The 14,057-nt window shown below is 43.0% G+C and overlaps 1 protein-coding gene across 3 annotated transcripts in view; it reads right to left on the bottom strand.

Moving 5' to 3' along the window:
* The window catches only part of LOC115459808 (transient receptor potential cation channel subfamily M member 7-like), a 214,101-nt gene that overhangs the window by 51,660 nt on the left and 148,384 nt on the right, over positions 1–14,057 (bottom strand). For all 3 annotated transcript variants that reach the window (XM_030189591.1, XM_030189592.1, XM_030189593.1), the window contains 3 exons: positions 12,886–12,936; positions 12,233–12,298; positions 6,669–6,952 (listed from right to left, as the gene is read on the bottom strand). In XM_030189591.1, the coding sequence (XP_030045451.1) occupies positions 6,669–6,952; positions 12,233–12,298; positions 12,886–12,936 (401 nt within the window). The remainder of the gene's footprint in view (positions 1–6,668; positions 6,953–12,232; positions 12,299–12,885; positions 12,937–14,057) is intronic.

The raw sequence follows: 14,057 nt of genomic DNA, 5'->3' as shown, positions 1-14,057 counted from the left end.
GATAAAAAATGATGGAATGTTTACAGCCTTAATGTTAGGTCATGGCTCTGATCAAAAGTGTAAAGTTTGATCCAAAAATGAAGGGTTTATCTAGTGTTTTTCACTAAAAATTCCCATGAGTGTCTGTATGTTAATCTGCATTCAAATAGAGCTCTCTGATTGGATGATCAGCTTCTGTTAGAAATCTGCCAGGAAGGGAACAGAGTGAGACAGCAACTGACTGTCGGTTTGGCCAAGAGAGACATGCAGCTGTGAGTTCCTGTATGTGTGTTGACTGAAATTATAAAATAGTGCCTGATTATGTGGTAAATAAGAAAATATGAATGAAAAGGTTGGTTGGTGGAGATTGAAGTTTCTCTAGTGAGAAAAGGATCTGAATATTTCAGGATTACTTGAAGTTTATGAAAAATAGAAAAGGGTGAATTTCAGTTTAAGAGTGTTTAAATCCTATAAGCTATATAAAGGCTAGGTAGATTTAAGTGACTGTAAGCAAGGAAACCTTAATATTTGATCTGAAATAAATATTTGATCTGAGATAGTTGATCAGAGATAAATGTTTGATCTGAATTATATCCTTTGGTGCAAAGGAGATTAGAAAAGAATCTTTGGAAACTAAGAGGACTTTGCTCACATTTTGAATTAGCATTCCTATTTTGAGTTGGAAATCTTTGAAGTGTTATGAAAATACATTTTGCTAACTTTAGAGTCAGAGACTTATCAATGAGGGATACATACAGTGCTATTTTTTCCTGAGGTCTGGCTTACTTGCCTGCTCCCTTCTGTTCCTGCTCTGCTAGACGGAGGGGGGGGGGGGGCACCAACTGATAGTCTGCAGGGGGGCACCAGAGACCCTAGGCACGGCCCTGTGTTTCTATATAGTTTTATTTTGACATTTTCTGAAAACTGCAAAAATAATAGGTTTAGTAAGTGTAAATAAATGACATCATCATCATATCAGGCTGTTTCTGTTTGGAACTCTTTGCCATCTTCAATCAGAACAATTAGATCTTACCCAAGTTTTAGCAGAATTTTAAAAACCTTTCTTTAACAAATTTAACAAATTTATCTTGTTTTTTTTTTAACAATGGTTCTTGTAGGTTTTATTATTGTAATTCCTGAATTATTGATGATTCATCTTTTCTTGTTTGTGTAATCTGCAGTGAACTGAGTAGGAACCTGCGGAATATGAAACTCATATAATGTAATGTAGAGACCTTTCTAAGGTCCTGCCTTGTTTATGCAGCCAGTTCCCCACTGCGGTGGGGCTGAGGGAACACACTTTACTTTGGGGGTCTGTGGCTATAAAATCCTATCCCCAATTACATAGAACAGGTATAAAGGGTCCCTGCTGGCTGGCTGGCTGTATAATCAGTGTATAGTCTCTGGACAGGCACATAAAACCCACATTGGAAAAATATCTGAAGGAGGCTGGTAAGGACTAGAATTTAAAAAAAAACCACAAAAGCATTTATTTTTGTTATATTTTATTATATTACACTTATTTCTTCTTCCAGTCTGTTTGGTTGTAAAAGGCATGTGGTTTGTTTTGTTGAGGGAGGGGGGAGGTTAATCTTTGTCTCCTGGCTCTGTGTTTGTATATAGATGAGTCCTGTAATAATGATGGCTAAGGGAAAGCAGCAGAAGAACAGATGGAGCCAAATGACATTTATGTTCATACAAAGTTAATTATTTTCAGTGGAAATTAAATCTGTTGGCTGCCTGCTATGTGCACATTCCTTAATCTTCATTTCCCCCAACTGCAAAGGCCTAAAATATAAACTAATGCACGCATCAACCTTTTCCTATATGAGCACGCAATTCTGGAACGCATTGCCACGTAACCTAAAAGCGAACTATGAACTGACCAACTTCAGCAAACTGCTGAAGACCCATCTTTTCGACAAGACATACCACAAAGGCCAAAACATGTGAAATCCCCACATATATCTAGCAAGCAATGTTAAGAACGCCATACATTATATCATTATCATGTTTTCTATTACCATGCAACCCAAAACACTTCTGTAACACTATCCTGCTTATAATCAAAAGAGAAAAACGCTTATATTGTGACCCAAATCGGGAGATAGACGTTTATCTCCCAAAAACGAATAAAGCAGTATAATCAAAAGCCGAATTTGGACGTTTTCAACTGCACTCCGTCGCAGATGCGGACAAACGTTGATGGGGGCGTGTCGAAGGCGTGGTGAAGGCGGAACTGGGGCGTGGCTATCTGCCGATCAGAGATGGGCGCCTTTCGCTGATAATGGAAATAAAATATGCGTTTTTAGCGAGAATTTAAGGCACTTTTCCTGGACCCTGTTTTTCCACGAATAAGGCCCCAAAAAGTGCCCTAAATGACCAGATGACCACTGGAGGGAATCGGGGATGACCTCCCCTGACTCCCCCAGTGGTCACAAACCCCTCCCACCACAAAATATGCCGTTTCACAACTTTTTATTTTCACCCTCAAATGTCATACCCACCTCCCTGGCAGCAGTATGCAGGTCACTGGAGCAGTGGACTTCAGGCAGGTGGACCCAGGTTCATCCCCCCCCCCCCCACCTATTACACTTGTGCTGGTAAATGGGAGCCCTCCAAACCGCCCCCCCAAACCCACTGTACCCACGTGTAGGTGCCCCCCTTCACCCCTTAGGGCTATAGTAATGGTGTAGACTTGTGGGCAGTGGGTTTTGAGGGGGATTTGGGGGGCTCAACACCCAAGGGAAGGGTGCTATGCACCTGGGAGCTGTTCTACCTTTTTTTTTTTTTTTGTAAAAGTGCCCCCTAGGGTGCCCGGTTGGTGTCCTGGCATGTGAGGTGGACCGGTGCAGTATGAATCCTGGCCCCTCCCACGAATAAATGTCTTGGAGTTATTCGTTTTTGAGCTGGGCGTTTTCGGTTTCCATTATCGCTGAAAAACAAAAACGCCCAGCTCAAAAAAAGATAAACGTCCATTGTTTTTTCGAAAATACGATTCGGTCCGCCCCTTCATGGACCCGTTCTCGGAGATAAACGCCCATGGAGATAGGCGTTTCTGTTCGATTATGCCCCTCCAAATGTCAACTCTCCTTTCATTTCCACTATCCACGATATATTGTAAGCCACATTGAGCCTGCAAAGAGGTGGGATAATGTGGGATACAAATGTAATAAATAAATAAATATTCTATCACTGTTTCATTATTGCTACCAAGTATTACATATTTAGGGCATATGCCTACAACATAGATTGTTTAAATTTGTTTATCTAAACCTTACTTGCAGATGGTATTGCTTGTTAAACCCAAAGGCAAAACCTAAGGGTGGTTAAACAATTTGGTATAAACTGTGTTGTTTATGTCTTTACTTGTCTTGCACTGTTTTGGATCCTACTGGATGTTCAATGCCAGTCACAGGAAACAGCCTGGCATTGAATATCCAGGGTCAGTGTCAATCACGGCACTTATGAGAACTGCCTCCTGCGGTCTGAATATCAGGCCCACTGTGTCCCACAAGTTTTTAACATTTCATAGGTATCCAGAAAATGTATTTCTGGGTTTTATTTTAAGGTAGAAAATGATCTTGCATTTTGCTTCCTACATTAAATAATGCATTTTTATTTTTGTTTCTCCTGTGCTGTACTGCTTATAGAGAATATGATTTCTTAGTATTTCCTTTTCTAATTTTTGGTCCTTTATTCTGCAATTGGTGAAGACTGGTCTGTGTTCTGTGAGTGACTGAAGTAAGAGATTTTAAAAATGCCAGTGCTTCCAAAGTTTTCATAAGTATGAATGTGGTTTATGTAGACGCAGAACAGACTGTTTACTTAGAAATCCATCATAAAGTTCACTTTAAGGCATTATTTGCTATACTCCTAAACACTAATCACAACTATATGCCTAGTGCCCCCCATGTTAACTCTGCATCCCCCCCCCCCAAAAAAAAGTGTCAAGTCTGAAGGCTGTGCCACTGAATGGGGTGGGGGGGATATCCATAAAAGTTTGTCCAGGGCCCCATAGGTGGTTAAAGCAACCCTGTACATAAGTACATAAGTACTGCCACACTGGGACAGACCAAAGGTCCATCAAGCCCAGCATCCTGTTTCCCACAGTGGTCAATTCAGGTCACAAATACCTGGCAAGATCCCAAAAAAGTTCAATACATTTTATGCTACTTATCCCAGAAATAAGTAGTGGATTTTACTCAAGTCAATTTAATAATGGTCTATGGACTTTTCCTTTAGGAAGACATCCAGACCTTTTTTAAACCCTTCATCGCATGCCCCCTAGCCCTAGTATTTTTGGAAAGAGTAAACAAACGATTCACGTCTACCCGTTCCACTCCACTCATTATTTTATAGACCTCTATCATATCTCCCCTCAGCTGTCTTTTCTCCAACCCGAAGAGCCCTAGATGCTTCAACCTTTCCTCATAGGGAAGTCGTCCCATCCTCATTATCATTTTCATCGCCCTTCTTTTCACCTTTTCTAATTCCACTATATCTTTTTTGAGATGCGATGACCAGAATTGAACACAATATTCAAGGTGCGGTCGCACCATGGACCGATACAAAGCCCCTGTACAGGGTTGTCTAAATCTGTACCCCAGAAGAAGTAGTCTGTGGCTGGATAAGTCAGTGCTCTATTGCTAACAGAGGAATGAAGCAATGAAAGAAAGTAATCATTTCTGGAACATGAAGGAGCAGCAAGAAGCCCCTGATCCTGGAAAAGAAGGCGGGGATACAGAGGATGACCCCAGATCTGTGACAAAGGAGGGCCAGAAACTGGTATGTACTGCACCTGTGACTACATGTGAGTCCAGGTCTATGAGGTATTATAGGGAAGGAGTTAAAGGGGGGGGGGGGGAGGGTTCTACACCTGGAAGGGAGAGTCCAAGTGTAACATGAGTTACTGTAACTGTTAATATTTTTCTACTCTGCCATTACTTCAGTTTAGTGGCGCAGTTACTTTTGTTGCAGATTGAATCCGGGTCCCAGATGAAGATTTTTTCAAAACCCTGCAGAGCTGGACTTTATACGGATTCTGCTAGTATTGGAAAATTGGAATTTGGAGTCTTCTTTTGAAAAATCCCGCGTGAGAAGAAAGATGGCTTCCGGGTGTAGTGCACACACCTGACAGCCTTAAGATAAGTGTGCCTTACTCAGAAATATCTTGTAGAAGCATTTGTAACAGTATTGTGTTTAGCTATAAAGCATCTTATTTCAGGATATTTGATCTCAGCAGTAAATAACTATCTTTTTGGGAACATGACACATACGTGATATTGGGATAGTTATGGTAGATATTCATTGCAGATGTTTAGGTGTGATATGCATATGATATTCATGTGTGATATTTCATTTATAATAGCATCTCATATTTATGTGATATTTTAAAAAATAGAATATATTACACATGTGATATTCAATTTTATTTTATGAGAGAGATGTCAAGTATGATGTTGACATCTCTCAATAAAATTGATTATGGTGATCATAACTAAAGGGAATAGATTATTTTAGCTCTTTAGCTATTTTTGGATGTTTTGTGAGAGTGTGTGCACTAACAAGTGTGTTTACCTTAGTTGGAAGGATATGGGTAAGGTTGATTTATATTTAAATGTTTGCATTATTACTATCATTTATATTTCATTAGGTCACTTAGTGGCAGGGCCACAGAGAGACTGGGCTGGGCCTGTCCCTGGGGCCCTGCCCCCATCGCCCCCCCAAGGTCGCCGCCGCCGCCACTCCCCCTCCACCCGCCCCCCTCCGTCTGCCACCGGGCCGGGCCCCCTGCATTGAAATCACAGCGCCTCTCACCTCCGTGTGAAAGCGCTGCAGGCAGCAGGGTAGCAGATTGCCTCCCTTCGGCCCTCCTTGTGTCCCGCCCTCATGGACGTTACATCAGACGAGGGCGGGACACAGGGAGGGAAGGAGGCCCGAAGGGAGGCAAACTGCTGCCCTGCTGCCTGCAGCACTTTCACACAGAGGTGAGAGGCACTGTGATTTCAATGCAGGGGGCCCGGCCTGCTGGCAGACGGTCGATGACGGAGGGCAGGTGGGACTGCAGCATCGGGCCCTGGGAATTTTGTCCCCCCTGCCCCCCCCCCCCCTCGGCAGCTATGCTTAGTGGTGATATTTTGTGCTGGGTTTGGCACTTACAATTGATACTAAGAGCACTTGGCAGTGCCCATATTTTTATACAGGAGATTTTCAGTGATTGAGAAACTTACCCACCCTTTGACCTTATGGTGGCACTCTGCTTGGTTGAGTTATTACTCTGAGAATTCCTTCTTTATCATCATTTAATTATCAACACTTTCCCATATCCTTCTTGACTCTTTGCATATCCTGGTTTGTTGTGTTGTTCATTAATTACTTACCAGCTGTAATTATTGGGGATCACGTGTATTATTTGCCATTACTTGACCTTTGCCATTACTTGACTCGTAAGACTTTCAGTAAATCCTTTGGGTCAGCACAATGTCTGACCTGGATTCATTTATTTGGAAGGGAACAATATGAAGGGAGTGGACCGATCACAATCTGGAACCCACAAAAAATTCCCAGAGAGTTAAACCAGCAAGCCAGTGTTCCCTCCCTGAAGTTGTGCCTCCAGTTGTAAGGGCTCCACCTGGCAGGGATTACATAAATAAGAAAGTAGTAACATGAGTGAGTAGTCCACTTACTCTGAGACAGAGATGTAACACCGTATCTTCTTTGTAGATACTTGACCACGTATTCACTACTTCCGGAAGAAAGGATTTGATGATGTAAAGCTGGCCTGATTTCAGGATATCATATTCTGACCAGGTGCAGGCTACTTTCACAGCTCTCCGCAAACCTCCTCCCATCTCCTCTTTACTTAAAAATTCAATTTTAGCACAGAGCCCTCGCTGGGACCAGGACGACATACTGTTGTTCAAGATACTGGGTGAGCTTTCTTCCAGGCGGTACACAGTGACCGGTTCACCTGGGACAACAAACAATGAAACCCTTTCAACACCTAACCAATGACGTCTGACTGGTACTAATAAATAAGAGAATCATTGGTTATTGGAAGTAACAATTAAAAAAAACAAAACAAGTAAAAATGTTTAATTGTGAATATCTTTTATATTTCTTTTTTTCAAATGGTAATAGTGAGCAAATCAAAGGGACCCTTTTACTAAAGTGCAGAGAGGTGTGGTAGCCGTGTTAGTCCACTCTTAAAGGTTATCAATAGAAATCAAACAAAATAAAACATGGAAAAGAAAATAAGATGATACCTTTTTTATTGGACATAACTTAATACATTTCATGATTAGCTTTCGAAGGTTGCCCTTCTTCCTCAGATCGGAAATAAGCAAATGAGGTAGCAGATAGTATATATGAGAGAAACATCAAAGCATTACTTTGACAGTCTGACAGAGTGGGAGGGTGGGGGTATGCATGGGGACATCACCTACCAACACCCATTCTGTTAGAATATCAATGAAATGCTTTGATGTCCCCATGCATACCCCCACCCTCCCACCCTGTCAGACTGTCAAAGTAATGCTTTGATGTTTCTCTTATATATACTATCTGCTAACACATTTGCTTATTTCCGATCTGATGAAGAAGGGCAACCTTCAAAAGCTAATCATGAAATGTATTAAGTTATGTCCAATAAAAAAGGTATCATCTTATTTTCTTTTCCATGTTTTATTTTGTTTGATTTCTATTGATAACTAAAGTGCAGTAAAGTTTTGCACTTATTAGGAGCAATTATACAAAAGGGCACCTCCATTTAGGAACTCCAAAAATGCACGATAGGAAGCTGCTCTGTAATGCCACCTGGACATCCTGATACCATTATGGAATACTAGCGTAACGTGCCATCAGTACAACTAATGCTTTACACCAGCAATACAACTGGCATAACTGCAGCTGTGAAAATGTGGCAGGGAACATACATAACTTACAGTATTGGAGGAGTGGCCTAATGGTTAGTGCAGTGGGCTGAAAACCTTTGATTCTCACTGCAACTCCTTGTGACCCTGGGCAAGTCACTTAACCTTCCATTGCCCCAGGTACAAAAGACTTAGGGCCCAATATTCAGCTGGTAGCAATCAGCATTTTCCTGACTGCCACTGGTGTTAAGCCTGAAAATTCAGTGTAGGCCCATGTCTGGCACCAGCGCTGAATTTCTGGGTTTCCGGAGCTGGCTAATGCATAGCAGGTTAAGTGCAGAATTCAGACTTAACCTGCTATGGGTTACTGCATAAAGGGGGTCTTTTACAAAGGAAGGGCGCCATTTTTAGTGCGTGCTAATTAATGATAAGCCAGCCGAAGTCCTCTTCAACGCCGGTCTACTCCAGCGTGTTCGCTAATCTGGATTCTGTTTCTGTGAGTCCTGACGCCCTGCACATTCCTACGTTCCTACATGCGGACGTCAGGACTCACAGAAACAGAATCCAGATCAGCAACGCCTCGGAGACTGGCGCTGAAGAGGACTTCAGCTGGCGGGGGTTGGGAACCCCCGCCAGCAAAGGTACCTGACGGCAGCAGCGGGGGAGGGTTGGCAGCGGCGGGAGGGGGGGGTCGATAGTGGCAGGGGAGGGTCGGCGGTGGGGGGGGGGGGGTGAAAGTAGGGGAGCCAGGGCTAAATCTGTGGGAGCACTGAAAAACAGCCAAACACAAATTGCTATACCCCTATAGCAATTATTGTGCAAATTGAGTGGTTCCTGATGAAGCCCTAATTGGGTGAAACGATCTGGGCCCCGTTCAATAAGATTGAAAGTCACCAGTTGAAATGTGGGGTACCAAGCCAGCTATAAAAAGCTAAGTTTTTTTGTTCAAAGCTATGCTGTAGCTTGGGAAATTTTATTCTCAGTAATGTTTTTAAACATCAGTTACAACACGATTAGTCCTTTTTGTAAATTTGTGGGGAAGTGTACCCTATGAAAGAGACAAGATCACAGGCACAAAAATCTAATATAGATAACTAGTAAAAAAGCCCCATTTCTGATGCAAATGAAACGGGGGCTAGCAATGTTTTCTTCTGTGTGCATGTGGGAGTGTGTGTGTCCCTGCCCTCTGGCCTCTCTCCCCTCCCCCCTCTGAGTCCTTCACTGTTACAGAGCCAGCGATTTGATTTCATGCTCTGCTGTTTTCCTTCACTGACTGTGTTACAGAGAGGGCGGGGCAGACACTCATAGGGAAACCGGATATCTCGCCCCCTTCACACTTCCGGCTGGAGGCTTCATAGAACGTTGGTGTTGCCTTTTATATAGAGAGATAGTAAAAAAGGCCCGCGTCTGATGCAAATGAAACGGGGGCTAGCAATGTTTTCTTCTGTGTGCATGTGGGAGTGTGTGTGTCCCTGCCCTCTGGCCTCTCTCCCCTCCCCCCTCTGAGTCCCTCACTGTTACAGAGCCAGCGATTTGATTTCGTGCTCTGCTGTTTTTCTTCACTGACTGTGTTACAGAGAGGGCGGGGCAGACACTCATAGGGAAACCGGATATCTCGCCCCCTTCACACTTCCGGCTGGAGGCTTCATAGAACGTTGGTGTTGCCTTTTATATAGAGAGATAGTAAAAAAAGCCCCGTTTCTGATGCAAATGAAACGGGGGCTAGCAATGTTTTCTTCTGTGTGCATGTGGGAGTGTGTGTGTCCCTGCCCTCTGGCCTCTCTCCCCTCCCCCCTCTGAGTCCTTCACTGTTACAGAGCCAGCGATTTGATTTCGTGCTCTGCTGTTTTCCTTCACTGACTGTGTTACAGAGAGGGCGGGGCAGACACTCATAGGGAAACCGGATATCGCGCCCCCTTCACACTTCCGGCTGGAGGCTCCATAGAACGTTGGTGTTGCCTTTTATATAGAGAGATAGTGTTTTGATGGTCATACCTTGGCAGGGACCTTGGTTTCTGAGGGTACACTCCTATTTTGCTAATAAATTGAATAAGTAGAAAGGAAAAAGACATTGCTGATATTTGTCTTTTATATGACCCTTTGAGTTTGTGTTTGGCTGTTTTCTAGTGTTTTCAGTATTGGGTTACCTAAGTGGATATACAGCCCATACTGCACATTATAGTATTGTCTAAATCTGTGGGAGCCCATGCCCCCATGGCCACACCTAGCTACGTCCCTGGTATGGAGTGTTGCCACGATTTGGGTTTCTGCCAGGTGCTTGTGACCTGGCGTGGCCACTGTTTGGAAAACAGGATACTGGGCTAGATGGACCATTGGTCTGACCCAGTATGGCTACTCTTATGTTCTAAACGTTGGAACAACAATTTACACCAGCTGAAACCTGGTGCAAATCCTGACATGTAATTTAGGTGTGGATCCCTGATATTCAGTAATACTGCACATATCTTTAGTGAACACCCCTTACCTGCCCATGCCCCTCCTATGCCCATGCCCCTTTTCAGTTGCACACTAAAAGATTCATGCACGGATCTTTATAGAATAGTGTGTAGCAAGATTTACGTGCAAATCCATATTGTTGCCAATTAACGCCAATAACTGATTGTCAGCACCCAATTATTAGCGTTGATTAGCTCGTTAGCCAATTTAGTTGTGCATGCATCTTAGAATAGTGTGCAGTTTTGCACACAGGAAATTTGTGCACCATTTATAGAATCTGGGTGATAGCGTTTAAATGTGAGGGGGCAAACACACGGGTGGGACTCTCACAATTACATGCTTAAGTGTGAACCCCACCTATGTGTACACACACTATCCCCCTGATTCTATAAAGGTCACCAAAAACTACACACAAATTTAGGCGTGTTCCCAATTTTTGTGCACAATGTAATAGAACAATGAGCCAATCAGTGCCGATAATTGCTTTTTAACAAATTATTGGCACTAATTAGATTTAATTGGGACAAACTGGTGGGAGAAAAGGGCTAGAGTTGAAACTAGGTGCTGAAACTGAGGACTGGTGGGATAGTGGGGCTGGAACTGGAACTGGGGGCAGGTGAGATAATGGGGCTGGAACTGGGGGCTGAAAAGAGGGGGCAGAGAGGGAGAGAGGTGAGACAGATCCTGGATGGAAGGGAGAGAGGGGGAGGGCAGACCCTGGATGATGGATTGATGGGGGAGGGAGGGCAAATGGTGGATGGAAGGGGCAGAGAGAGAGAGAGAGAGATAGAGAGCAGATGGTGGATGGAGGGGACAGGAGAGAGAGGACAGACACTGGATGGCAGGGGCAGGGAGAGAGCGAAGGTAGACACTGGATGGCAGGGAGAGAGAGAAGGCAGATGTTGGATGGAAGGGAGAGAGTGGGATGAGGAAAGCAGAAACCAGAGACAACAAACTGTAAATAAAATATATTTTTTTCTTCTTTTGCTTTAGGATAAAGTAATATTGTAGCTGTGTTAATAACTGTTTATAATAGAACATGGAAATAAGGTAATCTTTTTATTGGACTAATTTTAATACATTTTGACTAACTTTCGGAGAACAAAACCCCCTTCCTCAGGTCAGGATAGGATACTATAATAGCAGTATACTGTATTGACCTGAGGAAGGAGGTTTTGGCCTCTGAAAGCTAAATGTATTAGTCCAATAAAATGGTATTATTTTATTTTCTATATTTGTTTTATTTCTATTTGTTAATTTGTAAAGTGATGATTGGTATTTGTTAGTTTTTTCAGATTTACATCTGCTGTCTTTTTGTTTTGTGCAGTACTAGGGGACATTTTCTGTTTCCTTGGTGTGTTGCATTGTATGCAGAATGTGGCATTTTGGGGGTTCAGTTTAATTTTTGTCTAAATAGAAAGTTTATGGTTTCTTATTCTATAATGGATTAGGATGTCTGTGAAAAAGACATGGCTTTCAGTTGGCATTAACTGTGCAGGATCCACGATCTGTACTATTCTGGCTGGTTTCATTTTACAATAGGTAGAATTGTAAACACTGCAGTGTTTAAGATGCTTTCCTTTTCCTTGTGTGACTTGTAGAAATTACTGCTTATGGTACGGTAGAATTGCTCTATAGGTCCTGAGTGCTTTGTATTCTCGGTATGCCTAGTACTGGATTTTGGAGGGGGTGTTAAAAAATGACTGGCCCCGGGTGTCAAATACCCTAGGTACGCCACTGACACTAATAGCAGACACGAATTCATGTGCTAACCGCTTAGCACACTTTACTAGAAGGGTCCCAGAGTTTGGGAAATGTAACAAAATAATCCTCCACAAGTACCACTGATGCAATACAGGGTGTCTTTCTTCCCCACACCTGTCTCCTCAATAGGGTAATATAAGAAACCTCCAGCTTCTTACCCCTTGCAGGTACAGGAGTAAAAGGAATGCTCTGGGACAAGCGCATCAAATTATTTCTTTCCACAGCTGCAAAAAAAAAAAAAGAGAGAGACAAATAAGAACTGGGGACATAACCAGTGGTGTGCTGGAGCAGGCTCTCACGGGCTCGCGAGAGCCGTTTGTTAAGTTTTGAAGAATTCTGAGAGCCGGTTGTTAAAGTAGGCCCTCCATGGCTACTTTAACCACTGGTTCCCAAAATGTGGGCTCGGGCCCCCACCTCAATTCTCTTTTACTTTGCTGGTGGGGATGCTGAGCTTCATCAGCCAAGTGAATAGACTGCTGCTGCTCCCCGCTCCTTATTTCCAGCTCTGAGCAGCAGGCTGGGACTTCTCCTGCATGTGCAAGAAGTCCCAGCTTGCTGCTCAGAGCCAGAAACAAGCAGTGGGGTGTGGTGGCAGTCCATAGCATGCCTATATGAGGTGGAGAGAGGGGCATGCGTTGTCCCCCCAGTCCACCCATGCCCCCCCCCAAATTGAAGGGCTGGCTATGCCCAGAGAGAGAGAGAGAGAGAGAGAGAGAGCCCATTGTTAAAAATTTACCAGCACACCCCTGGACATAACCCATATGTGAACAGAAGAAAATAAAAGGCTTGAATATTCAATTGTGTATACAACCTGTATAGTAAAAGGCATTGTCCATCCTTGGCTTGAAAGGATAAGTGATACCTAAAAAAAGAAAAATATGAGGTGGTGCAGACTATTTGCCATTTTGCGATATATTTCTAATATGTGAAGGGTCTGTGCTGTCTCCAAGGTTCTGAGATTTCAGGGCTGAGTTCTAATCTCTGACTCTGGGACCTTATTACTAGCTATAAACCCTTCTTTTTAACCTGTGTACATTTATGTTGTTAGATACTAAACTGGAGAGCAGTTAACAATCTAGTTGGCTGATGGACTGGCGGGAACAGTGATAGTTTGCTGATAGTTTTTCCCTAGCTCTGCAACTGTAGCCATCATGCTATCGTTTGAAGAAAGGGGTTTCAGAAGCTCCCTCCAGAATATTTCTGGCCATGAGATGTCACTGTTGACGAAGCATCATACGAATGCAATTGTGACTTCACAAAGTTGTTCTCCCTTAACAAAATGATCAATTACAATAGAAACCGTACACAAATTAAGAATCTTTGTTTTAGGTAAATTGAAGTAATTTCAGGAAACATCTAGACCTGTAAATGGCAATCAGGCTTATTTTCAAAGCACTTTGGGAGGCTAAGTTCCATAGGTTTCTATGGAACTTTGGGAGGCTAAGTGCTTTGAAAATACACCTCAATGACTATCTAAGGTCTAAGCAATGACTATCGATGCGGAGAACATAAGCTGACCACAGTACCCTGAGGCAGGTCCACAAAACGATGGCCATCGTTGGTCGTGGTCAGAGGCGTTTGAGGAACCCGCACGATAACATCTGATCAAGATAAGTGTTATCTTTTCTGCTGTATTAGGCAGAGTTAAATAAATAAAAAATTAAAAAATAAGTAAAATTAACTGAACTGACACTAATACTACAGCAGCACAGAGGTTTTTTGGCCAATGATGAAGAAGTCCAGCCCCTTGAACTTGGTCTGTTTGCCGGGGGCTTCTTGAGGCCTTTCCTCTGTATAGATACAGACTTTAGCGTGCTTAAGTTTTGACATCTCCCTATTGTCTAGATTTTCATTTCGAAGAACGGGGAGACACACTCCTGTGTATTTGGATAGCAATGGCAACATTTACACATCTAAATTGCATACACATGCATATAATGATTTTAGAAAGCTGCTATCTCAATTATATACCCTCAGGACACA

This window comes from Microcaecilia unicolor, chromosome 1 (genome assembly GCF_901765095.1).
Source record: "Microcaecilia unicolor chromosome 1, aMicUni1.1, whole genome shotgun sequence".
NCBI classification, from domain to species: Eukaryota; Metazoa; Chordata; class Amphibia; order Gymnophiona; family Siphonopidae; genus Microcaecilia; species Microcaecilia unicolor.
The sequence above is the reverse complement of the archived record's forward strand: the minus strand, read 5'-3'. Positions and strand labels throughout refer to the sequence as shown.